The sequence below is a fragment of the Dendropsophus ebraccatus genome, chromosome 13 (genome assembly GCF_027789765.1).
Source record: "Dendropsophus ebraccatus isolate aDenEbr1 chromosome 13, aDenEbr1.pat, whole genome shotgun sequence".
In the NCBI taxonomy this organism is placed as follows: Eukaryota; Metazoa; Chordata; class Amphibia; order Anura; family Hylidae; genus Dendropsophus; species Dendropsophus ebraccatus.
The window spans coordinates 72,642,696-72,670,490 of record NC_091466.1 but is presented as its reverse complement, the minus strand read 5'-3'; the positions used below and the strand labels follow the sequence as shown (position 1 = coordinate 72,670,490).

Genomic DNA, 27,795 nt, shown 5'->3' with positions numbered 1-27,795 from the left:
TGCCTCCTGGTCAACTGACACAGAGAGAGCCAAGAGAGAATGTGCTAAAGGCAACTAGTTTTCACGATTGGTCACGGTCTGAACCCTCAGACTTCAATTGATCTAAACTTGTGTCTGACAGAGTGACTGGGCCTCAAGGGTGTAAATTTTTCATAGAGAATGGCCAGCACGCCTTATATACAGTGAAAAAAAAAAAATCTATCAAAGGCAATTAGGTCTCTATAAAAGGTTGGTCTTCTCAAACATGGATGCTTTAAAGCGTAATAATAATATATGCTAGGATTCAAACGTGCAAAGTTTTTCCAAAGAGTTGTAAAATGTCAACATCAAAATGTATGCTGGTATGCACCTAATAACTCTGGAGTGGGTTACACATACCTTTACTTGTTGATGCAGCTCCATATCTAGACATTCCAACCTGTGGAGGGGAGTGAGAAAATCTGGTTTTAGAATGTATCATAAAAGGTTAACACAACATGGATGTATACCCCCGCCCCACCAAATTTCATAAGCAAATTATGCAAATGAATGTGGCTCGGTGTAATTGTCTGCAGACCGCAAGGTGGGTGGTCTCCAGTAGTTGTGTGACCATCTGCAGTTGTAAGGCTCTGTCCAGGGGGAAACATCATTCAAATCAGGGGTAGGGAACCTTGGCTCTCCAGCTGTTGCAAAACTACAACTCCCATCATGTATGGACATGTGAGATAAGCTTTAGCTTTGGCTGTCCAGGCATGATAGGAGTTGTAGTTTTTCAACAGCTGGCGAGCCAAAGTTCCCTACCCCTGATTTAGATGAAGCATAACACGGCTTAGAACACCAATAGAAATAGCCATGTGGTATGCCAGGTGGTTATACTAAGCATAACTGTATTGGTAAACAACCTCCATGGCTTTACCCAGACAATGTTTTATTGTTTATAGTTTTTTTTTTTTGCCGATATAGCAGAAGTTTGTTCACATGACAAATACACCCTTTCAGGACAGGGCTGTTTTGCTTGACAGTATATAGTTGTATACCTGGTTACTTGGATCCAATCCAGAATAGGAATTGCGAGAACTACATCCGACAGGAGGTGTGGCTTCTCTTACAAACTCCGACATCTCAATCCCTCCACCGGGGTCACTGACAAGGAGGAGAAAAGATTTATTACAAGAATAACCCAGATAAATGTGAGCATGATCAATAAGTAATAAAAAGGCGCTACCATAAATTCTGCATAACAGACACTTCTGCATTGTATGATGGGAAATGTTGTGAAATGTACCCACCGTCTAAGCTCAAACCACCAATATTGATAGAACCAGCTAACCCTATCATTTGTATACATGCCTCCCAACCCTCCTCAGATCTCAATGGGAGAGAAGGCCGGGGGATGCTGAATTTCAGATGCCTGGTATATGGGAAACCTCCAAAAGGAGTTTGACATGGGGTCACACCTCCTCTATTTCATACGAGCCTTTATGTGTGTACTGTTAGGCCCTCAGCTGCCTTATGTGTATGTCTACCTACATGGTGCTCACAGGGCTACTACTGCCTTAGATACCACGCATTGCCTCGTCTTCCAGCATTTGATTAAAAGCCTCTGTGCTCTAGAGGATGGAAATTTGGGCACCTGAGTTTATGGGCCCCGCCCTGTAGGCACCCAAGTCTATGGGCCCTGCCCCATAGACACCCGAGGCTATGGGCTCAGCCCTGTAGGCAACTTCTGCTCATTTGCATAAATGAAGACCTGCAAACTAATCAGCTTACAAGCAGAAGTTCTCAAACCTAATAGCTACATGGGAATTGTGATGAATCATTTATGACTCAGCAATATATGGAGTATCAGCAAAAGTGCCCACTCACCCAGGTCCATTGCTGTCCTCTCTTCTGGCCGAGCTGTCACTACGTTCCGCCTTTGCCACCCTTTCCGTCAACTCGCTGGCACTCCTCTCCACAATTTCTCCTTCATCCAGGGCCCTGTGCAGTCGGTAGTTCACAAGCTTTAACACTATGAAAACAGCTGCAACCACGGGGCAGTACACAGCTACAATCACCAGTGAGGAGGGAAGTGCCTGGGAGGAAAAAAAATAGATAAATAAAAGTTAACCTGTTAAGCATATTTATTAAAATGAAAGCTACATATCAAATCAAAATAAATTTATAGAGAGCGCGAGCGCAAAAGAAAGAAAGGAAGAAAGAGCAAGCAAGTGAGCGCGAAAGAAAGAGCGCAAGCAAAAGAGAGTGAAAGACAGGTAGGTTAGCAATCTGGGAGAGACCATATACATGCTGTTAGAGCCAGCCATAATAAATATAATATTTACAACAAAATAATAATAATAATAATAATAATAATAATAATAAATAACAACAACAACAACAAAACACCAAAAAAAAATGATTACGTATCCACAGAACGAGTGACTGAACACCGGACAGACCCCATTAAAGTCCATGGGATATACCGGAATCCGTTGTTGTCCATTGTGCAACCAAATGCCTGGCTACATTGTTCTCTGCCCTTAACATGGACTCTCTGACACATACTGTATGTAAACAAGGCCTTAAATATACGATCACCAGAACTCCAACGCTCAGTAGTGTCCAGTAAGCTTTATTGCACAATTGAAGTATGAACAGAGGAGTGGACTTTCACTGAGGTGTTTGTCCAAAACTATTGTGTATGGACAATAATCTCATCGGTATGAGCCTTGTCTGTGCCCTGGTCTGGGATGCACATAAGTTCTGGGATGCACATAAGTTGACAAGAACTTCATATAAGTAAAAATAAAAAAAAAATGCTAAAAAAGGCCCACTGACTTTTCCTCAGATGTCTGCCTAGGTCGGCATCTTTCATGCTCATCCCAGTCATGTCAGAAAATGTCCATAATCGCCCTTTGCGGCCTCTCCACAATCTCTGGTGCAGGGGTCCTTAACTGGCAGACCGTGGTCTGAACGTGGACCGTGGAGGCCAGCTGTCCGGACCCCTGCTGTAGCTCAGTATACCTGTATACTGAGCTGCGCTCTGCTTGTAACGAGCGCTTATAGTTACCGTGCGGCAGCACTGAGCCATTGGCTCCCTCCCTGTCATTCACCCCTCTCTGGCCGCAGCGGTCACAAGGCCTTTGGTGCTAGCGCTCAAGTGACATCACTTGAGTGCCAAGACAAGGGGAGAGCGGAAGAGAAGAGGAGACCCCTGGACCCAGGTGAGTATAAGTGATTGTTTGTTTTTTATGTTATATGCTATATGGGAGGGGGGGGGGTACAGCAAATCTTTATAATTAAGGGAGTGCACAAGGGGGCTATATACACTACTGGGGGAGGGCACAGGGGGGCTATATACTACTAGGGGAGCGCACACAGGGGCTATATACTATTAGGGGAGCACACAGGGGGGCTATATACTACTGGGGATGCGCACAGGGGGGCTATATACTACTGGGGATGCGCACAGGGGGACTATATACTACTGGGGATGCGCACAGGGGGACTATATACTACTGGGGATGCGCACAGGGGGACTATATACTACTGGGGATGCGCACAGGGGGGCTATATACTACTGGGGGCAGTCATCCCCTTTGTACCTAATTTCAAAAGGGCCGGTGAGAGAAAAAAAATGCCAGTTTTCCCATTAATAAGCAGCAATTCTGTATGTAAATAGTTCAACAACGTTTGTGAAAAGTAACAAAACACGTTTGCTACTGATGTTCAGCTTGGACCTTCACCTGACAATAGACCCTGGTAAGTGGACCTTCACTAAAAGTTGTAGAGTACCCCTGGTCTAGTGTATGACCCAAAATCTTTGTTGTTTTCAGCTTCCAGAAGGGACGTGTCAGCAATACAACATGCATGAGAAAAGAGAACAGACTGTGCACTTAGAAAATGCCATAAAATATTTGTTTACAAGCAAAGGAGACAGCGATTTTACTAGCGAGACTGAACCTTTCACCCGGCGCGCGGCAGACGCTTCTTCATTATTTACACCCATTGCATTAAGATTTCCTATACATCTCCTTTCCCTTCTATCTCCCCAGAGCACCTGAGAAGAATAGGTGTTACGGAAAAATGAACTGAGTCATAGTGATGGCACAGTCGTGGATGTGATGGAGGCCGGGGCGGTGAGCACAGCAGAGTCATAGTGATGGCACAGTCGTGGATGTGATGGAGGCCGGGGCGGTGAGCAGAGCCTAGTCATAGTGATGGTACAGTCCTGGATGTGATGGAGGCCGGGGCGGTGAGCACAGCAGAGTCATAGTGATGGTACAGTCCTGGATGTGATGGAGGCCGGGGCGGTGAGCACAGCAGAGTCATAGTGATGGCACAGTCCTGGATGTGATGGAGGCCGGGGCGGTGAGCAGAGCCTAGTCATAGTGATGGCACAGTCGTGGATGTGATGGAGGCCGGGGCGGTGAGCAGAGCCTAGTCATAGTGATGGTACAGTCCTGGATGTGATGGAGGCCGGGGCGGTGAGCACAGCAGAGTCATAGTGATGGCACAGTCGTGGATGTGATGGAGGCCGGGGCGGTGAGCACAGCCGAGTCATAGTGATGGCACAGTCGTGGATGTGATGGAGGCCGGGGCGGTGAGCACAGCAGAGTCATAGTGATGGCACAGTCCTGGATGTGATGGAGGCCGGGGCGGTGAGCACAGCAGAGTCATAGTGATGGCACAGTCCTCGATGTAATGGAGGCCGGGGCGGTGAGCACAGCAGAGTCATAGTGATGGCACAGTCCTGGATGTGATGGAGGCCGGGGCGGTGAGCACAGCAGAGTCATAGTGATGGCACAGTCCTGGATGTGATGGAGGCCGGGGCGGTGAGCACAGCCGAGTCATAGTGATGGCACAGTCCTGGATGTGATGGAGGCCGGGGCGGTCAGCACAGCAGAGTCATAGTGATGGTACAGTCCTGGATGTGATGGAGGCCGGGGCGGTCAGCACAGCAGAGTCATAGTGATGGTACAGTCCTGGATGTGATGGAGGCCGGGGCGGTGAGCAGAGCCTAGTCATAGTGATGGTACAGTCCTGGATGTGATGGAGGCCGGGGCGGTGAGCAGAGCCGAGTCATAGTGATGGCACAGTCCTGGATGTGATGGAGGCCGGGGCGGTGAGCACAGCAGAGTCATAGTGATGGCACAGTCGTGGATGTGATGGAGGCCGGGGCGGTGAGCAGAGCCTAGTCATAGTGATGGTACAGTCCTGGATGTGATGGAGGCCGGGGCGGTGAGCAGAGCCGAGTCATAGTGATGGCACAGTCCTGGATGTGATGGAGGCCGGGGCGGTGAGCACAGCAGAGTCATAGTGATGGCACAGTCGTGGATGTGATGGAGGCCGGGGCGGTGAGCAGAGCCTAGTCATAGTGATGGCACAGTCCTGGATGTGATGGAGGCCGGGGCGGTGAGCACAGCAGAGTCATAGTGATGGCACAGTCCTGGATGTGATGGAGGCCGGGGCGGTGAGCACAGCCGAGTCATAGTGATGGTACAGTCCTGGATGTGATGGAGGCCGGGGCGGTGAGCACAGCAGAGTCATAGTGATGGCACAGTCCTGGATGTGATGGAGGCCGGGGCGGTGAGCAGAGCCTAGTCATAGTGATGGTACAGTCCTGGATGTGATGGAGGCCGGGGCGGTGAGCACAGCAGAGTCATAGTGATGGTACAGTCCTCGATGTGATGGAGGCCGGGGCGGTGAGCACAGCAGAGTCATAGTGATGGCACAGTCCTGGATGTGATGGAGGCCGGGGCGGTGAGCAGAGCCTAGTCATAGTGATGGCACAGTCGTGGATGTGATGGAGGCCGGGGCGGTGAGCACAGCCGAGTCATAGTGATGGTACAGTCCTGGATGTGATGGAGGCCGGGGCGGTGAGCACAGCAGAGTCATAGTGATGGCACAGTCCTGGATGTGATGGAGGCCGGGGCGGTGAGCAGAGCCTAGTCATAGTGATGGTACAGTCCTGGATGTGATGGAGGCCGGGGCGGTGAGCACAGCAGAGTCATAGTGATGGCACAGTCGTGGATGTGATGGAGGCCGGGGCAGTGAGCACAGCAGAGTCATAGTGATGGTACAGTCCTGGATGTGATGGAGGCCGGGGCGGTGAGCAGAGCCTAGTCATAGTGATGGTACAGTCCTGGATGTGATGGAGGCCGGGGCGGTGAGCACAGCAGAGTCATAGTGATGGTACAGTCCTGGATGTGATGGAGGCCGGGGCGGTGAGCACAGCAGAGTCATAGTGATGGCACAGTCGTGGATGTGATGGAGGCCGGGGCGGTGAGCACAGCCGAGTCATAGTGATGGTACAGTCCTGGATGTGATGGAGGCCGGGGCGGTGAGCACAGCAGAGTCATAGTGATGGCACAGTCCTGGATGTGATGGAGGCCGGGGCGGTGAGCACAGCCGAGTCATAGTGATGGTACAGTCCTGGATGTGATGGAGGCCGGGGCGGTGAGCACAGCCGAGTCATAGTGATGGTACAGTCCTGGATGTGATGGAGGCCGGGGCGGTGAGCACAGCAGAGTCATAGTGATGGTACAGTCCTGGATGTGATGGAGGCCAGGGCGGTGAGCACAGCAGAATCATAGTGATGGCACAGTCCTGGATGTGATGGAGGCCGGGGCGGTGAGCAGAGCCTAGTCATAGTGATGGTACAGTCCTGGATGTGATGGAGGCCGGGGCGGTGAGCACAGCAGAGTCATAGTGATGGCACAGGCCTGGATGTGAAGGAGGCCGGGGCGGTGAGCACAGCAGAATCATAGTGATGGCACAGTCCTGGATGTGATGGAGGCCGGGGCGGTGAGCACAGCCAGGCGTGTGCATCAGTAATCTGCACAGTCAGTCCCCTCCGGCACATGATGAAGCCAATGCTTACACAAGACGCCGCGTTGTGCAAAACCACACATTCATTTCTGTCTAAGAACAACCACTAACTAGATCATTCTGTTATGACTGACTCATTTCCTTTCCAGGCAAAGAAGAAGAACAGTGTGACACACACTCCTGGACAAAATCATAACTCACCACCTAAAAACAATCTCAATACACCTCAATGAGCGACGCATTAAAGTTATTCACAAAGAAATCAAGACTTACAACCAGGCGAGGACATAGAATGAGGCCTAAGGGGCCTATTCCACGGAGCGATAATCGGCTGAAGCGGCCCAGTTTGGCAGATTATCCCTCCGTGGAATAGAGACAACAATCAGCCAATGATCGTGTCATCGGCTGATCATTTATTTAGGTTTAAACCTAAAGTCATCAGGCACCAACAGCGCATCGCTGCGTGTAATAGCGATGTGCGGCGGACGACTAACGATTTCACAAGCATCATACTTTACCTAAGAATGTTGCAGGTCTTCCCCCCCGTTCCCGCGCACAGCAGCAGCTTTGGTGCTGCCTGTCTTAGCTGACAGACCGCTAAGCCAATCACTGGCAAGGAGCGCGGTCTGAGCAAGACAGGCCGCACCAAAGCTGCTGTGCGCGGGACTGGGATGAAGAAGGAGCGCAGGAGAAGACCTGCAACATGTTTAGGCAGAGTATGATGACAAGGGCTGCAAGGACATTGGTAACGATGTCCCTGCAGCCCTCGCTAAACGATTATCGGGCCGTGTAATAGGCCCTGTAAACGAGCGCCGATGTAGCAGATCGGCACTTGTTTACATTATTGATTGGGCCCCCATCGGCCCGTGGAACAGGACCCTAGAAGTAAAGCAAAGTAGTCATGGGCAGAGTCCTCGAAAAACATGGCTGCTTTTTTCCAGCTCCTCTTCTGTCCTCAGTTTGTGTGTGCGTTTTGCACCTGAAGTGAATAGGAATGAATTGTAATACCACACGAAACCTGAGGATAGGGCTGGTGCTGTTTTTGCAAAAATCTACCTTCTTAAATTACTGCTGCCTAGTAGGGCACTGCCACCTAAAAAAAAACTTATTTTTTTTTTGTCCCATGTGAAGAGTTGGATAAGCGCTTCACTTCCAGGCGTCTCAGTCTCCCTGCAGGAGACAGTCTCCATTGTGAAGACCGTATTACCCAGCACGATCAGACAGCAAGCGGGAGGAACGGGGGGATCCTTCGATCGGTCGGGCTGCCCACTGAACTGCTGCCACTCCTATTCCACGGAACGACGAGCAGCAAACCGTCGCAGACATGAACATTGAAAGGCCACAATCAGCCGACATTGTGTATGATGGTGGATCAAGGTCTTTTAACGTGTCCTACACCAAACAATTGTCCTGAACGGCAAAGTATGGCTGATAATCGTTTGGTGTAATAGGGCCTTAAGTCTACGACAACCATCTCCTATAGTGAGACAGAGGTTGCAACGAGCTGGAGAGAAGAGCTCAGCTGAGCGCTTCTCTCAGCTTTAACACCCAGACCAAGTAAAGATGTTTATACATGTTCTTGAACAGGGATGGGGAACCTTCTGCTCTCCAGCTGTTGCAAAACTACAACTCCCATCATGCCAACTTCAGATTTGGCTGCCCGGGCATTATGGGAGTTTTAGTTTTGCAACAGCTGGAGGGCCGAAGGTTCCCCATCCGTGCTGTAGAAGCTAGGGACCCATGGCCACCATTCCAATGACAGGTGTAAACTTAAAGTGTCACTGTTGTATGTATTTTTATTTATTTTATTTTTTTTTGCAGAAATCAATAGTCCAGGCGATTTTAAGAAACTTTGAAATTGGGTTTATTAGGCAAATCTGCCATTATCTGCATTCAAAAAGACTTTCCCCAGGTCTCCCCCCCCCCCCCTCACTCTCATTCACTGCTCATTATCAGGAAATCTCGATTTTTACATCAGTCGAGCCCTGTGTAACCTATGGTGAGTGGAGAGGAGGGAGATTGGTCACCAGCAGAGAGCAGAAAACAAAGGATTACACAGCGGGAGCTATGTGAAAGACGGTATTGAGAGGGGTCAGTGCTGGCTTCAGAGGAGATAACCCAGTGATGTAGCTGTAAATTAACTCTTTGTTGTCCTGTTTTGGTGCCTCATCTCTCTCCACTAGAGATGAGCGAACCGGGTTTGAGTCGATCCGAACCTGAACGTTCGGTATTTGATTAGCTGGGGCTGCTGAACTTGGATAAAGCTCTATGGTTGTCTGGAAAACATGGATATAGTCATTGGCTGTATCCATGATTTCCACATAGCCTTAGGGCTTTATCCAACTTCAGCAGCCACTGCTAATTAAATGCCGAAAGTTCAGGTTCGGATCGACTCGAGCATGCTCCAGGTTCGCTCATCTCTACTCTCCACCCCTCCCCTCTCCATAGAAAACCATGAAGACGGGGGGGAGAGCTTCAAACTGCTTTTTCATGATAAAAATGCATTTTCAGCTTATAAACCCAATTACAAAAAGTTTCTTAAAATCGCCTGTACTATTGATTTCTGCAAAAAAATAAAAAATAAAAAAAAAATTAAAACGACAGTGACACTTTAAAGGTAATCTCTCAGCTGCAATTCACATTCCAAACAGCTGAGGCTGTTATGTCAAGGAGACACATGGTACCTTTCATATATCTGTCTGTTCTTAGTCCATACTAATACTACATCAAAAAAAATTTCCGCTTTTCAAAAAATGTTTTGTTTTTAGCATCCTGCAATAAAATTTCCCTCCTTCATGGAAGTTGGAGGAACTTTTTTTTCCTCTGGGAAACAAAACCAATTTCACAAGAAGCAACTGGTTTCTGAGAAGCTTCCTGGCGACTGGATTTAACAATGGCCTGTTATGAATGGAGCTTAGAAACAATGGCTACAGCTGTTCAGACTGCTAGGAAATCTACACAGTAACACGGCCTGTGCTTCGGGAAAAGGGACGGAGGAAAAACACGACGCTCGGTTTGTTTGTTACACAGACGCGGTAAGGAAACCTCAAGACTCTTTACATTCCAGACAACAATATAACCTCCGAGTACACAAACTAGTTCTATGGTAGACATCATGAAAATATGAAAATACCAGAGGGATGCTAAATCGACCTCCAGATATATATACAGTATATATATATATATACACACACACACACACACACACACACCCCGCGTTTCCACCATATTTTCAGGCACCAGGAATAACGATCAAGGAGAAGTAGTCAGAGGAGGAAGCATTCTGGTTGGTTGCACAGCTCTAGAAGAGCCAGAAGGTTTCTGCGTTGTAAGTATGACTGTGCAACCAAACCAGGCAGAAAAAGCCACAAGTATTATCAGAAGTTAACTTTTATAATTCATACCAGATTTGATTCACTTTCATCTATTATAGCTTTCCCACAATGCATATGAGGAACTACGTGAAAAAAGATATTGTAATAGATGCCAAGTGCTAAACTACAGCCAGAAATTAAAAGCTGGCTGTAAAATGACTGTGAACGGACTCATATCCAAGTATTTGTTGGTTACAGGCCAGACCCCTGCCTCCTACTTTAAGGTTCTGGTACATCAGCTAGCAATCTGATCAACATCCTGTCAGCCATATTGGTTCTAGGGGTCATCTTCATGCCCCCTCCCAATGGAAAAATAGATCGCTGCTCGTCCCTCTCTTTGTGTGCTTGGCTTGATCAAATCTAGGGGTCTCAACAAGTATTTGGAGGCAGAGTATATGCCTTGGATTATTAGCATATTGCCCCAAACTGCTGCTCAGGGGTTATCCAGGCTTAAAGAACATGGCCGCTTTCTTCCAGAAACAGCGCCACTCCTGTCCTTAGTTTAGTTGTGGGTTTTGCAGCTCAGTTCAATTAAAGTGAATGGAGCTGAACTGTAATACCAAACACAAACTGAGGACAGGGGTGGCGCCGTTTTGGTAAGAAAGAAGCTGCGCTTTTTTTTAACTCCTGTATAATCTCTTTAAACTAAACATTAACACACACCCAGCATGGCATACAGACGTATTCCTTTACATCCACCCTCCCTAGTCTTCCTTCCGAAGCGTCACCAGAAAATTTGTTCTCCGGCAATTTACAAATTAACACTAAACCCAGGGGCGTAGCACTTTTATTGCACATTTATATGAATAGATGTGTATATACCTACTCATTTGTATCTACTAAAACCGGATTTTGAGGACACCATTGAAAATACATTTTTTATTCTTGTTTTGTATTTAATATGGTGCAAAAAAATATGTATTGATCTTTACTTAGTTTCTTTTCTACAGTTTACTGTGTGAGCTCTATTTTCTCTCTTCACAGTACACAGCTTACACAACTCTCCCCATCAGACTGTCTTATATTTGCTCTTCTCGCTAGCTATAGTCTGTACGAGCTGCACTCCCAATACCCACTCCCACATTCTGAGTGGGTATTTAGCCTGAGAGAAGTGAGAGCCCATCTGCTCTATACTGTGTACCTGCAAGATGTGAGCGGGTTTACCAGCTAAAGATGATCCACACTGTGCCTGACAAGCAAACCAAGGATTTCCTCTACTCACCACCCATAAACCTGTCTTTAGATCAGAACAGGCTACAAGTAGTAAGAGTGGAGCATTCCCTATGTCCAAGAGAGCGCGCCTAAGCTGTGGACCTGCATGACGCCTTGTCGAGATGATCCACACTGTACCTAAAAGGTATATGAAGGCTTTCCTACCTCTCACAACTTAAAGCTCAGGGCAGCTGTCCCTTGTATAAATAGCATTGTACCTAGTGCTCTATGTCCACATTGCCTACCCTACTTTTAGCTTTTCAGGACTGTATTAGTGATTAGTGTAACCCCTTCCTTGCCTCTCTGCTCATATAGCACCTTGCAAACCCAATAAATTAGTAATCCCTTCTCCCTCCACATGCCATCTGTAGTAATGTACTGTAAATCATCTCCCAGCACAGTGCCAGCCAATAGCATTTAATAAATCTTAAAACTGAAAGTGAGGCACTACACGGCTTACATGGCGAGCATCGTTGACAGAAGTTATTAATTCAGGAGCAATCCGCATCATGGTTGAAAACTTTTGATATAGTGCTATCCTTCTATAAAACATAATAAACATCTTATCCTTAGGCCCCGTTCACACAGAGCAAGAACGGCGTAATTGTCCGCCACGGAATGCCGCCAGCCTCCGTGTCATAACGACACTCTATGGGAGGCTCCTCTCCCTGCGCTGAAGAGTTCATTCTTCAGCCCCGAGAGATGCAGCGCGCGAGCCTCCCATAGAGTGTCATTATGACACGGAGGCTGGCGGCATTCTGCGGCGGACAATTATTCCGCTCTTGCTCCGTGTGAACGGAGCCCTACCTCTTCTGCCCAGTGTTCTGCAGTCAAACTCCCTAGGCAGTGACAGCCTGCTCAGCCAATCACTGACTGAGATGGGGCAGCCCCACAGCCAGTGATTGGGTAAACAGGCTGTCACTCCTTGGTCAAGTTAGACTGCAAAAGTGGCGGCAGTCAACAGGGGACGCAAAGACGACACCATGGGGAGCATGAAGAGGACTGCACTATATCAAAAATTTTTGACCCCTTTAACCCTTTTTGGCACAGTAGTGAAGAGTAGTAGCTGTATTATACCTGGCCAGACAAGTAAGGGAAAGGAGTCCCTGTGTGGGTAGTATTGGCAGAAAGCACAGCCAAGTTCTTGCCCAGAAATTAGAATTATTTGTGCAATATGAAAAAACCACGGCGGCATCCCCAGGGCACCACTCCGAAGAGAGCCTGCCGCATAAAAAGTTTAAGAAATCAAAAAGGGTTGTGATGTCAAGCAGTTTTTCAACACACTCTTTTTTCGCTATAAGTTTATTATGGTTAAAATCAATGTTATACACACGGCCAAACTGTGCTCCATGCTGCCTCCGTGCAAAAATTTGGTCTTTTCTCTATTAAAAAACAGAGACCAAACACAGGCAGTCCTGGTCCTTTGCACGCTCACGCAAGGAATGACCCCTGTTCATCAAGCAGGTTCTATATTAACTGAGGGCAATTAATTTAGGCTACTTCTATAAACTTTTGTTAATTTTTTTATCAGCTCTGTAACAACTTAGGGTCCATTTACACAGAAAGATTATCTGCAAAGATTTGAAGCCAAAGCAAGGAACAGACTATAAACAGAGATCAGGTCATAAAGGAAAGCCTGAGATCTCTCCTCTTTTCAAATCCTTTTCTGGCTTTGGCTTCAAATCTTTGTCAGATAATCTGTGTAAATGGACCCTTATGCTACGTTTACACAAAGCGATAATTCGCCCAATCGATCATTTAACGATTTTGAAGAAACAATTTGGTCTTTATAACAATCAGCGTTTAGACGAATAAATAGTTAGAAAAATCGTAAGAAAATTCGTAAGAAAAATCGTTAATGCGATCGTTTTTAAGATCGCTTAAGCCCATCTTTTAAATAGGGTGAATCTTTGAAAGTCTGTTTACACGAAACGAACTGCAAATTTTTAGCGAACGATGAACGACGATTTGAGAACATGTTGAAAGATCAAAATGAATGATTTTTCGCTCATCGCTTGCTGTGTTTACACGGAACGATTATCGCTCAAATGCCATCGTTATTGCGAAAATTCTAACAATAATCGTTCCATGTAAACGCAGCATTAGTCAGTATAATTTTACTGTGTGGCTACAGATGTTTTAGTGATGTGTGACAGGAGAGCTGAACATACAATGCAAGCAGCCCCAGCTACTGAATGAGGGCACACAGTGATGACTTGTCCTGCTCAGTGCGCACTCAGTAATAGCGGTTATTCAGTAACAAAGCCATGTCTGTGAGTGTACAAAGGACTGGGCTCTTTTCATGACCAGAGAAAAGACCAAATACCGGCACGGAAGGAGCATGGAACACAGTTTGACAAGAAGGGTGACACCTAGTGGTATGACGCTGCTTTAAACATAAAAAAAAACAAAAAAACACAACAGATATATTGTTAAACCGCTTGTGATCACAACCCCTGTTAATTTCTTTAAAAAAAAATTCAGGGCAGTGCCTCTTTAATTCTGAAATGACTGGTACGCTTTATTAAAAAACATTTAAAAAGTTCATCATTCTGCATTTAGGAAGTAAATGAATAATATAAATTCAGTGTAAAAGGTGTCCACAAGCTTAAATTAAAAGATAAAACCCTTTACCCTGACTGAAACAATGATAAGAGTGATAGCAGACTGTGCCCTCTGTATCTGAGCGCACGCTGCCTGGGTTTATTACACCAGAGGAATGACTCAACTGGTTTTACTGTTTGTTAGGTAAATGCATTGTAAGCGATTCTCAGACGCCTACCAAGTAAGGAAACACAAACCGGACAGGAACTAACCCATATCTGCATGGAGATTCCTGTGATATCTACCATACTCAATGAAGGATGCAGACGTCCTGTGCTCTCTTCTCTCTCAAAGCTTTAAGGCCCTATTACACAAAATGATTATAGGCCGTTACGGCCAATAAATGCTTTGTGTAATAGCATATGTTGATAGGCAACGATCAGCCGACAGCCATGATGTTGACTGATCATGGTCTGTCAACATGCTGAAAGATCCCAATCGTGTCAGTGACCACCGATGACTTCAATGGGCAGCCTGAACGATCTAAGGGTCGTTTGGACAGCCCCTCCCAGCTTGCTGTCTGTGCGGGTGTAATAGCACAGGCAGTGAGCGGGGAACGAGTTGGAAGCAATTGCTGACCTGACAGGTCTCCGCTTGCTTCTCCCGGAAAATCTTGCTTTGGCTGTCCGGGCATGTTGAGAACTGGAGATTTTCAATAGCTGGAAGGTCGAATATTCCCCACCCCTGGACTATACATCCTGTATGGGCAATTCTTTGATATCTAGATGCTGAGATATACAACTGCTTTGTACACACGGTGGTGGAGCAATATATATATATATATATATATTAATATATCTCACAACTATGCGTGCAGCCCTGTAGTGAGACAGCTAGGCATGTCCCAAAGGGCACTGTGGTGCGTGTCAGGAACTGCTCAGTAACTGGCCATTTGTTTGTCTTATTCTGTTCGGCATCAAACGCTCTCAGTGGCCTTGATGGAAATGTGACAATATAACATACATACTATGCTTCCGCTTGTGCCATTAAAAAAAAATACATACACATATATATATATATTCTTTTTTTTCCTGCCCCTAAATTTACCCTACCCCAGAGTAAGCAATATAAATAACTCCCTTTAGAGTAGAGTCTATTTACATAGAGATGGATTCCTTGTCCCCGCTGACTATCCAGTTACTCTGCCCATGATTTTACATGTTAAAGTGTCACTATAGTTTGTTTGGGTTTTTTGCAGAAATCAATAGTCCAGGCGATTTAAAAAAAAACTTTATAATTGGGTTTATTAGGCAAATCTGCCATTATCTGCATTCAAAAAGACTTTCCCCAGGTTCCCCCCTCCTCCTCCTCTCTCTCAGTCACTGCTCATTATCAGGAAATCTCAACTCTTTTACATCAGTCGAGCCCTATCTAATCTATGGAGAGGGGAGGGGGGAGATTAGTCGCCAGCACAGAACAAAGGATTACACAGCGGGAGCTGTGTGAAAACCGTTTAGAGAGGTCAGTGCTGACTTCAGAGGAGATAGCCCAGTGATGTAGCTGTAAATGAACTCTGTTGTCCTGTTTCCACCCCTCCTCTCTCCATAGAAAACTATGAAGACAGGGAGGAGAGCTTCAAACTGCTTTTTCATGATAAAAATACATTTTTTGGCTAATAAACCCAATTACAACTTTTCTTAAAATCACCTGTACTAAAAAAAAATTTAAAACAGTGACACTTTGAAGTCTTCAATCCTACAACTCCCATGATGCAGAGTGTCACAGGAAAAATGCTTTATATCAAGTAGAAAGGATCCCAGTAAATGAAAGGTGGAAGGAACATGATCGGGCTGGGTTCTGCATTGGAGGCTCCGTTTGCTGGCATCAATGATACCAGACACAGTAGCACAGCACACCAGAAACCCGCCGGACCCCATTAAAGTCAATGAGGTCCATTAGGCGTTGTTCATGTTCCAGCATGTAACAGATCCGCCAGCGTCGGATGACGGAGCAGGACAGACATGTGTGAAACCAGTCTTGGAATAGCAGGGAGTGACTGGCCGTAGAGATAGATTACAGTCAGGGACATCAGAGGAGACTGACCTCTGGATAACACAGTGCATCATACTGATAGTCAAGCTCTCTGTCACGTGATACAACGGTCGCAAGTTCAGGGACCAAAAAAAGCACTCTCAGAGAAAAAACGTACAGCTACACTGTATGGAGAGAGAATGGGTTTGTTATATGGGTGAAATAAAAAAAAAAATAAAAAACGAACAACTCGCGGCTGCCAACTCTTTTCCAGATTAAAGTATTTATAAAGCTTAACATTCTTCTGGCCTCGTATGACCACTAAACTCTCGCCCTCCTTCCAAATTTCAATGACGTATCTTTATTACAAAGCAACAATACAATATAAAAAAAACCCCACAAAGATGGCTGTGTACGGCTCTGTTCTATAAAGGACCTCTTTATTTGCTGTTCTGATGACTGTACAGAATAGGGCAGCAGGCCTAGGACCCCTGCGTTCCCCTTTAACATATACATAGAGTTATTCCCTACAAGTTTCGATAGTTGGAAACATCCATAGACGGGGTTCTTGTTTTTGCACATTGTCTCCGTGCAACAAACATCAGTTCTCATTTCTGCTTTCTAGTGAATAGCGAGCGACCTACGGAGAGCAGGTCCCGTCAGTCAGGGCCTCGCAAACAGAAAATCAACACGGCTAGCCACTTCTTATTAAGAGCAAGAGCGCATGTGATGGAGCAGGGGACAGGAAGGAGGCAGCGGCCACGTATAATATCGCTGCATCTCTATGGCAGGGCTAGGGAACCTTGGCTCTCCAGCTGTTGCAAAACTACAACTCCCATCATGCCTGGACAGCCAACGCTAAAGCTTTGGCTGTCCAGGCATGATGGGAGTTGTAGTTTTGTAACAGCTGGAGAGCCAAGGTTCCCCACCCCTGCTGTATGGTATAATCCATGACTACAACACATCCACAATACAATCCGACTGCCACCAGTCCAGCAGAATATTCCAGCAGTGTAAAAGCTCCCACATCGCTTCCCTGTAACTAGTCGCAGCTTGCCTGTTTGATTACATAATTCTAGTCATTCTTTGAAACTCCAGAAAAATAGGGTTGAAGGTTTTTGTTTTTTGTTTTCCTGTTTTACAACATTCTCGTATAACCCTCAAAATGCCACTTATGTGGTTGGCTCCAACACCGGAGGCCACAAGGTAACCCGGACATACCCAAAGCCATTTCACACTGATCTCAATGGAAATGGCCTCTCAAGGCTTCTAGTATTTATCAGCTGCTGTAAGTCCTGCAGGAAGTGGTGCATTCTTTCCAGTCTGACACAGTGCTCTCTGCTGCCACCTCTGTCCAGAGCAGGAGAGGTTTTCTATGGGGATTTGCTGCTGCTCTTGACAGTTCCTGACATGGACAGAGGTGGCAGCAGAGAGCACCGTGTCAGACTGGAGAGAACACATCACTTCCTGCAGGACATACAGCAGCTGATAAGTACTGGAAGACTGGAGTTTTGTTTTTTTTTTTAAAGAGAAGTCATTTACAAATTTGTATAACTTTCTGACAACAGACGATTTAAAAATATTTTTCCCCGACGGAATAGCTCTAGGGTGCGTTCACACGTACAGGATACGCAGCAGATTTGATGCTGTGTTCAGTTATTTAGATGAAATCCGCTGCAGATCCTGTACGTGGGAACGCACCCTTAAAGTGATTTATGATAAAAAAAATTTCCACGGCTTCCCCTTTAACTTAGCCCGGACACGCAGTTGACCACATTTACTTGTTTGTTCCATATAAGAATCAGCATTGATGCAGAGCACACATATATTGACCCGTATTAAGTATTGTTACATGGAATTTACAATAACCGAGGAGCCTGGTCTATTGATCAGTGGGTTTTGGGTTCACATTCTCTAAAGCTGGAACAATTGACTGACACAGTCTGCTTCTAGTGCAAACGGCATATATACGGAAACACAAGCCAACAAGGCTCTAGTGCTTGAAAAATCTATTTTATTGTAACTTTAGCTGTAAATGTATCCAAGATATAATTATAGCAAATACGTAAGAGCAGATCATAGAGTATATAAGCCAGTTCTTTCCTGGTACTGAGTCACAGTGATGTCGTTATTCCAGAGGCGCGACAGAACGATAAACTGGCATATGTGAGAAACTCAAGCGTGGTAGGTGCCACACTAAAGGTGGTATTACACGAAGCGATTATCGTTCGAATAATCGTTCAATCGGTCGTATTTGAACGATTATCTTTAAGTGTAATAGTAGACAACGATTAAACGACGAACGTTAATCGTTCGTCGTTTAATAGGTTTTGGATCTATTTTTATCGTTTGTCTTTTACACATCGTTCGCTTGAATAAGATGTCGTATAGTCGTTCCCTGTTCATTCGCAAATTGAAAGGGGAGTGTTCTTGAACTTTGTTGCTCCAATTCAACCGATAATCTTTCCGTGTAGTAAAACGAACGATTATTAGGCAACCGCTATTGCGATCGTTGGAGATCGTTTATCGTTAATCGTTAATTGAAAAAAATCGCTTCGTGTAATACCACCCTAAGAGTGACCAACGGCAGCCTTTATACTTAGGGCCCTAACACACGGAGCGATAATCTACCGAAGCGTCAGCAAGGAACACAGGCAAAGGCTGCAGGACAATGGGGGAGGCAAGTATAATCTATTAGATTTCATGTTAAAAAAAAAAAAAAAACAAGGGCTGCCCAATATTCGAGCCATGTATGGGCTCAATAAGCGAGCGCCGATCTAGCAGATTTGCGCTTGCTTACTGTGAGGGGTCGGGCCATGTAATATGGCCTTAGGGTACTATAACATGATGCAATTTTTCAATGATTAACGATAAACGATCTCAAACGACCGCTATAGCGAACAACCTGAAATCGTTCACCCAATTACACAGAACGATGATCGTTATTTAAGATCGTTCTTGCGATCGTCTTGTCGTTGCTATTGCGTTCATCGCTACTGCGAACGACAGAACGTCTTATTCCATGCGAACGATTAATGATAAAAATAGGTCCAAAATCTATCAAACGACCAATGATTTCTCATTGGTCGTTTAATCGTTGTCTGCTCTCTGCTACACTAAACGATTATCGTTCAAATACAAACGATCTAACAATTTTTCGAAGGATAATCGTCCTGTGTAATAGGGCCCTTAGTATAGGGCAGTGTTTCTCAACTTCAGCACTGAAGACCCATTAACAGGTCATGTTTGAAGGATATATCATACAAACACAAGAACACCTGTGATTATACCTGATGTATAATTATATCACTTGGAAAATACTAAGGAAATCCTCAAAACATGGCCTGTTGGTGGCCATGAGGACTGGAGCTGGGGGACCCTGGTCTAGGGGCTGACCATAGGCAAATGTACACTAGACTAAGGGGCCTATTCCACGGGAGCGATAATCGGCCCAATTCGGCCGATAATCGTTCGGTGGAATAGAGAGAACGATTAGCCGATGATCGGGTTATCGGCTAAACGTTTATTTAGGGCCAGACTTAAAATCATCAGGTGGGCGCATAGCTAAGGTAGAATAGCAGTGTGCAGCGGGCGACCGACGATTTGAGAAGCACCATACATTACCTAGCAGGGCTTCTCCTCCACTCCGTTTTCCTGCCTGGGACCCGCGGCGCAGCATCAGCAGCTCCGGAGTGGGCTGACTAAACTGTCAGACCGCTCAGCTAATCACTGGCCAGAACCGCCGTGGCCAGTGATTGGCTGAGTGGTCTGACAGCTCAGAGAGGCCGCGCCGGAGTTGATGTTGCGCCGTGGGACCCAGGGAGGAAGACGGAGCAGAGGAGAAGTCCTGCCAGGTAATGTATGCTGCAAGGACATCAGTAACGATGTACATCTCTATTGTTATACATCTTTAAAGCAAGCAGACGAAGAAGTGCTCGCTTATTAATAGTTTATTTTCATTCAAATCCTCGCTGGTTGAACAGCTCCAAGTGCAGTAGAGGACTGGTAACCGCGGAGTGATGGCAGCAATGGGCCCACATAAACAATCGTCCTTCCCACTGAGCATTGTACTAGGCTCTGGAAACAGGCGCCAATCTATGTTTGTAGCAATCACTGAGCAATCTAGTAGGGCTACACTACAATGCAAACTGAGCACGTGAAGGGATTACTATACATCAAGCCCCATAACACAATACATAGAAAGCTTCCTCTAACTGCAATGTTATGGGTTCTGGCTAGGTAAAATGCCCAGGATTAGGGGATTAAAGGAAAAGCCTGGTTCTGACATTTTTTCAGAAGAGCCCAGTAGGAAGTGGCTTGCCATAACATGTACCTACCTCCGCAGCTCCACCCGCTTCCTGGTCTAAGCAGGGACCCGGGTCACAACGCGTCAGGCCTGCTTAGCCAGTCAGTGGTCGAGACAGGATCAGGAAGTGGCCGGGGGACAAGGAACCGGAGCTGGGGACAGCAGACCCTTGTGCCGGAGCACTTTTGAAAAAGAATATGTCTGACACCAGACTTCTCCTTTAAGTCCCAGTTATACACTGAATAGTCAACACTGCAAATATACTATAGGTTTTATATAGTCTATTATTTATTGTGTGGTTAGATTCCACGTGAATCAGTCTCGTTCCCGTCTCCACATTCTTGTGGTTGGTATCTGACCGTGATGCTTATTTCCATGCTGACGCAGCTCATTCCCCCCCCCTCGCTATACGTCTATAACAATCAGCAGTGATCTCTTATGTACGTTATATTTCCAGAGAACCTCAAGCAGAAAGTCAGGGCACCATTAATCCAAATATATCTTTGTTCCCTATGTGAAAAAAAAACAAAAACACCATTACAATACTTACAAGATCATATAAGCTCCTTTTGGATAAATCCCCGGATTTAGTTCCAGTTCTCACACATCATATAAATGGCTTTTTCCTCCATGTTAGCATTGGCTTCTAAAGTGGGTTAAGCCGTAACACAACTCTATGAAGGTGCCTTATACTTAGGGCCAAGAACGCGATTGGATCCAGTCAGAACAAAAAGCAAGAAAACCTTCCCCTAGGCCTCCGCCCATACACTCATTTTCTAGAATTTTACACAATACCACGCATTTCAAGAAGGTTCTTGTCATTTTTCGCATTGTCCCTTTAAGAGGGTAACTACTACAAGGGCTGAAAGGCTGTAAGAAGAAAAGGATAATGGTATATAAGTAAAGATCACTCAGTAACCGTACCAGTCTGTTGAACAATTCACAGTCCTGAATCGGCCCATGATGATCTCTATGATTCCCGTCCTCTCATTAGCACGACCCCGCAGGCCATGGGAAAAGACAATAACTGGATGTGACAGCAATCTGCCCATAGGTCAAGCAGGGGGAAAAATTACCAATGGAAACGTCAGCAGGTCATGGAACATGGTTAGCCATTGTCTATAGGTAATGACCACTCAGGTGCTGGCTTATAAAACATGACTATACACGTCTGATAGCCGTCCAAGGTGAGTGTGCAAGCCGCTGCAAGACGATTCATCTCTATGCAGAATAAACCCGCATGAACGTCACCCCTGACATGTCAAGACCCCGAAGTCAAAAGACCCTATAAAAAGAGAACGCCTGCATCTGCCTTGATTCCTATAAACTGCTAAAACTGGCTGCAATGGCCACGTGAGCATCAGAAATGGACCATGGAGCGATGGAAGGCGGCGGCCTAGTCTGATGAATCCCATCTGCTATTACATCACATGGACAGCTGGGTGCATATGCATCACTAGCCTATCAATGAGGGGGCATAAGGGGGCACTATGGGAGAAAAACAAGCCACCCGGGCAGTGTGAGGCTCTGGGCAATACTTATCGCCCTGTCGATGCTTTGGCACGCACTGGATACCTAAACATTTCCACCCTTTATGGCAGCGATATTCCTGAATAGCAATGGCCTCCTTAAGTAGGATACTACTAAAACTTGTTCTTTTATTCTAATTGGTTTCTATTTTCTGACTTTAACCTTTATTTATTTAACTATTTTTACATTGTTATGGAAGCTGCCATCTTGCCTGGCCTATTTTTAACAGCATTTAGTGAGATGCTTTACAGCAAGACTCATGGACATAGACGAGAATAGACAGACTCTGCCCCATTGTTAAAGAGGTACTCTGGGCTGGGGTCAATTTCAGTGTACGGCTGGGGAGGGAGTGGATATAAAAGCCGCAGGTCACTTACCTCCCTGGTTCCAGTGCCGGGTCCTGGATTGCACCGCCCCGTTCTCCCGTCCAGCTGCCACTTCCTGGTCTCAAGACGTGACATCTTAAGGCAGCTCAGCCATTTAGCGCCCAAGGTGGGATTACACTACGACCGCTAAATCGCTGAGCTGCCTTGAGACATCACAGCTCAAGCCACAGCCAGACAGGAGAACGGGGCGGTGCAATCCAGGACCCTGCGCTGGAATGGGGAGGTAAGTCATCGGCGGCTTCTATATCCACCCCCTCCCCGGACGTACACTGAAAATGACCCCAGCCCTCAGTACCTCTTAAATTCCCAGGGGAGCTGCTATTGTCTTGTATTGATGCTATCTTCCTACTGATGTCACATGATGCTACAATGCTGTACAGATCACTTTACAGCAGCCTAATCTTATCACTACAGACAGAACAGGAAGCCTCAGTTTAGTTTTAGCCCCAGTGGTGAGAATGAAAACTGCAAGATCTCAGGATTATTTCATAAAATAGATAGAAAAATTTAAAATTTAAAATAAAATATGTTTAACATAAAAGCATTATTGAAACAATAAGTCATTTACTGATCACACATTCCCTCTAAGAGTTCCAGATCTCTCTCTATACAGGCAATTACTACTGGATGTCAAGACAGATGGCACAAAACACTGAAATGCCCAGCAAAAAAAAAAAAACCCATAGTAGCTGAAATGTCATTGTGTCACCGCGGTTCCATAGACACAAAACAATCCGACTCCCAACAAACAGCCGCAAGCAACCTGAAGAGCGTCTCCTTGGTCTATTATCAGGTGCATTTCTACAGAAAGGCCTAAGGGCCGTATTACACCGAGCAACTAATAGCCACAGCAACCAGCCGACAAACAATGAAACGCTAGTGTTCAGCAGAGAGGCCAAACTGTTCAGGTCCGGCAGGTTTCTCAGAACACAAACCTTCAAACATTCAGCGTCTGACTCCCAACTTCTACAGCCGCAGGAAGTCAATGCCGAGTGTTGGGGTTCAAAGAATGTTACTGAACTCAAGCTTTTCAGCCCAACCACCCAACATTATCCTTTAACCCAGGGGTGGGCAACCTCCAGCCCACAGGCCACATCTGCTTGTGGTACTGACTACCAAGGGCATCACTAGGGGGGGGGTTAACTACAGATACCAGGGGCATCACTGGGGGGTTAACTACAGCTACCAGGGACATCACTGGGGGGGTTAACTACAGCTACCAGGGGCATCACTGCGGGGGTTAACTACAGCTACCAGGGGCATCACTGGGGGGGTTAACTACAGCTACCAGGGGCATCACTGGGGGGGTTAACTACAGCTACCAGGGGCATCACTGGGGAGAGGGCAGAGGGGGGGTTAACTACAGCTACCAGGGGCATCACTGGGGGGAGGGCAGAGGGGGGGTTAACTACAGCTACCAAGGGCACCACCAGGGGTTAATATGGCAAAATAATGTGTGATGAATATGTGATCCGCCATGTTGGATTTTTTTATGTTTATTATGTTATTGTTGATGTATAGATAACCAAAAGCTATGCATTTTTATAAAAAGTTAATCAATAAATTCTATGTACCCCAAAATGGCATCATTAAAAGATACGAAGCCCTAAACAAAACAAAATGATGGCATGATGTAAAAAAAAAACCACAAGCCCTGATACACTTATGTTGATCGTAAAAATAGTCTGACACAGTGCTCTCTGCTGCCACCTCTGTCCATGTCAGGAACTGCCCAGAGCAGCAGCAAATCCACATAGAAAACCTCTCCTGCTCTGGACAGTTCCTGACATGGACAGAGGTGGCAGCAGAGAGTACTGTGTCAGACCGGAAAGAATACACCACTTCCTGCAGGACATACAGCAGCTGATAAGTACTGGAAGAATTGAGATTTTTTTAAATAGAAGAAAATCACAAATATCTGGTACTTTCTGACACCAATCGATTTGAAATTTTTTTTTTTTTTTTGCTGATTTACCCCCTAAAGGATTCTAAATACTCATTAATCCTGCTGGTTTGGCTTGTGCCACCGCAGGTGCCATGAAGCAGAACTCTCTAGCTGGTAACGTATCAGATGGTGCCAAGTAACAATACATCCACTGCTAACAGACCACCACAAGTAATAACCATCACGTCAATGTTCTACTGTAGAAAGTACAATCTGATAACGTAATCCGTGGAACAAAGAAGGAAAAAAAACCCCATGAGCACATGTCTGGGGGAGGCATTTTCGGCGTGGCAATGCCCCCGGGCACAAATTGTCTGGTATGTCTGACGTCGTAAAATATCCCTGACCTAAACCCCAGCAAATACCTTTGGGATGAATAAGAAGAGCAAATGCCAACCATACGCCATCATCCAACCTCCCTGATACTGTAGCTGAACAGACCTGTACACACAGCAGTGTTATTACATATAGACAGAGTGTAAGATACAGGGAGATACAATGTATACTGACACTGTATCCACCTCACATGCAGCTCACTATATGCCGCCTCAGGATCAGCTTTCTTATAGGCCGAGGTTATTCTGTAGTTCTACCAGGCAGAAATTCATCTCTTTTCCTTTCCTTGGCTAATCCCTGGTTTTAGAGATCTGCTCTCTATTCTGTCCCTATGTTATACCATCACTTAGAAGAGCTCTCTATACTAGCCCTATGTTATACCATCACTCAGGAGAGCTCTCTATACTACCCCATGTTATACCATCACTCAGGAGAGCTCTCTATACTAGCCCTATGTTATACCATCACTCAGGAGAGCTCTCTATACTACCCCATGTTATACCATCACTCAGGAGAGCTCTCTATACTAGCCCTATGTTATACCATCACTCAGGAGACCTCTCTATACTAGCCCTATGTTATACCATCACTCAGGAGAGCTCTCTATACTACCCCTATGTTATACCATCACTCAGGAGAGCTCTCTATACTACCCCATGTTATACCATCACTCAGGAGAGCTCTCTATACTACCCCTATGTTATACCATCACACAGGAGATGTCTCTATCCTAGCCCTATGTTATACCATCACACATAAGACCTCTCTATACTACCCCTATGTTATACCATCACACAGGAGACCTCTCTATTCTGTCCCTATGTTATACCATCACTCAGGAGACCTCTCTATTCTGTCCCTATGTTATACCATCACTCAGGAGACCTCTCTATTCTATTCCTACATTATACCATCACACAGGAGGCCTCTCTATTCTATCCCTATGTTATACCATCACACAGGAGAGCTCTCTAATCTATTCCTATGTTATACCATTACTCAGGAGAGCTCTCTATTCTACCACTATGTTATAACCTTGGTTCCTTTCATTATCCCTACGTTATTGCTTGTTCTCTCTCTATATATTATCCTGGCTCTGGTGACCTCTCTCTTTTATCCCTATGTTATACATTGGTCCTGGACATCTCTATTGTGCCCCTATGTTATTCCCTGGTTCAGAAGAGCAGTTCTTTCCTCTATGCCCATATTATAGCTTGGTTGGCATTAGCTATACACACACAGAGTATGTGCCCCGATTATATAGGAAGCCCTGTCTACATTTCTGTATTATTATACAGATCACACCCTGAAGGAGACACCAATAACTAGAGAGGTGCCCACCTCCCAGCACTGCCTACCACAGCCGCGTAGTGCTCTACAATAAGGGGGTTTAAGAGCAGTGCCATAGAGATGCCGCCACAGCATGGCAGTGCCCTATAGTAAGGGATTTATGGCAGGGTCCTATAAAAAAGGGACTAGCTGGCAGGGCCTATAAGTGAGGAATGGATAACAGTGCCTTAGAGATGCCCACCACAGCCCGGCAGCGCCCCACACTCAGGGACGCCCGGCAGCGCCCCACACTCAGGGACGCCCGGCAGCGCCCCACACTCAGGGACGCCCGGCAGCGCCCCACACTCAGGGACGCCCGGCAGCGCCCCACACTCAGGGACGCCCGGCAGCGCCCCACACTCAGGGACGCCCGGCAGCGCCCCACACTCAGGGATGGCCGGCAGGGCCTATAAGTGAGGAATGGATAACAGTGCCTTAGAGATGCCCACCACAGGCCGGCAGCGCCCCACACTCAGGGATGGCCGGCAGCGCCCCACACTCAGGGATGGCCGGCAGCGCCCCACACTCAGGGATGGCCGGCAGCGCCCCACACTCAGGGATGGCCGGCAGCGCCCCACACTCAGGGATGGCCGGCAGCGCCCCACACTCAGGGATGGCCGGCAGCGCCCCACACTCAGGGATGGCCGGCAGCGCCCCACACTCAGGGATGGCCGGCAGCGCCCCACACTCAGGGATGGCCGGCAGCGCCCCACACTCAGGGATGGCCGGCAGCGCCCCACACTCAGGGATGGCCGGCAGCGCCCTATTCTAATGGATGGCTGGCAGCGCCCTATACTAATGGATGGCTGGCAGTGCCCTACACTCAGGGATGGCTGGCAGCGCCCCACACTCAGGGATGGCTGGCAGCGCCCCACACTCAGGGATGGCTGGCAGCGCCCCACACTCAGGGATGGCTGGCAGCGCCCCACACTCAGGGATGGCTGGCAGTGCCCCACACTCAGGGATGGCTGGCACTGCCCTATACTAATGGATGGCTGGCAGTGCCCTACACTCAGGGATGGCTGGCAGTGCCCCACACTCAGGGATGGCTGGCAGTGCCCCACACTCAGGGATGGCTGGCAGTGCCCCACACTCAGGGATGGCTGGCACTGCCCCACACTCAGGGATGCCCGGCAGTGCCCTACACTCAGGGATGGCTGGCAGTGCCCTACACTCAGGGATGCCCGGCACTGCCCAGCAGTGAGGGTTCCTGGCAGCCCCAGTATAAGGCCAGGCCTGCTCAGCACACAAGATGGAGGAGGCAGCAGACACATACTCACCATGTACAGGGTGAAGGGGAAGCAGAGCAGGAATAGCCATATGTAGAGGTGCAGGGTGTTCACGAAGGTGCTCTGATGAGGGTCGTAGTACCAGCCCCCGGTGATGGAAGCCCAGACTCCCTGCCGGAGGATCTGCAGCGTCTGAGACCCCATGGTCCTCCGTCAAACCCCCCTCCTCCTCCGGGCCGCCGCCGCCGCCTTCACCTTCCCGTCCTCACAAGGATAGGGACACAACGACTGGAGACAGGCCCGGGCGGCCTCACGGCGGCCATTTTATCCCCTCTCACCCCCGGAGGAAGCTCGGGTCCTCCAGCGACGAGCGGCCTGCCTTCTACGTTCGTTCTCCCCTCAGTACAACCATAAAGTGGCGTGTAGAACGTCTCCTACAGCTGCTGGCGGAACTGCTATCGCCACCCAGCGGCCGCTCCTAGAATTGCAGCTAGCACATCTGTATCATTGCCCAGCAGTGTGGCTCTCCAGCTCTCCTCAGTGCATGATGGGAGTTGTAGTTTTGCAACAGCTGAAAAGTGACATGACCGGAGACATTGTTCTAGTGTATATATGCACAGGTGGATTGAATGGACCATTTAGACAACTTGTATAATGTAAGCTTTGAGGAAAAACTTTTTGTAAATTTTTGAATTTTAATATTTTAATTTATTCATTGTATAATTTAATATAAATACAACCTGTAATGTATTTATATATTTAAATAAGCGTTGCAGAATCT

At 46.9% G+C, this 27,795-nt stretch overlaps 1 protein-coding gene across 5 annotated transcripts in view; it reads right to left on the bottom strand.

Annotated features, from left to right (window-relative positions):
- PCNX1 (pecanex 1) overlaps positions 1-27,433 on the bottom strand; it is a 94,425-nt gene extending 66,992 nt beyond the window's left edge. For all 5 annotated transcript variants that reach the window (XM_069950329.1, XM_069950330.1, XM_069950332.1 and 2 more), the window contains exons 1-4: positions 27,066-27,433; positions 1,846-2,054; positions 1,017-1,122; positions 379-418 (exon numbers count right to left, since the gene is read on the bottom strand). In XM_069950329.1, the coding sequence (XP_069806430.1) occupies positions 379-418; positions 1,017-1,122; positions 1,846-2,054; positions 27,066-27,218 (508 nt within the window). In that variant the 5' untranslated portion in view covers positions 27,219-27,433. The remainder of the gene's footprint in view (positions 1-378; positions 419-1,016; positions 1,123-1,845; positions 2,055-27,065) is intronic.
- Positions 27,434-27,795: the final 362 nt, after the last annotated feature.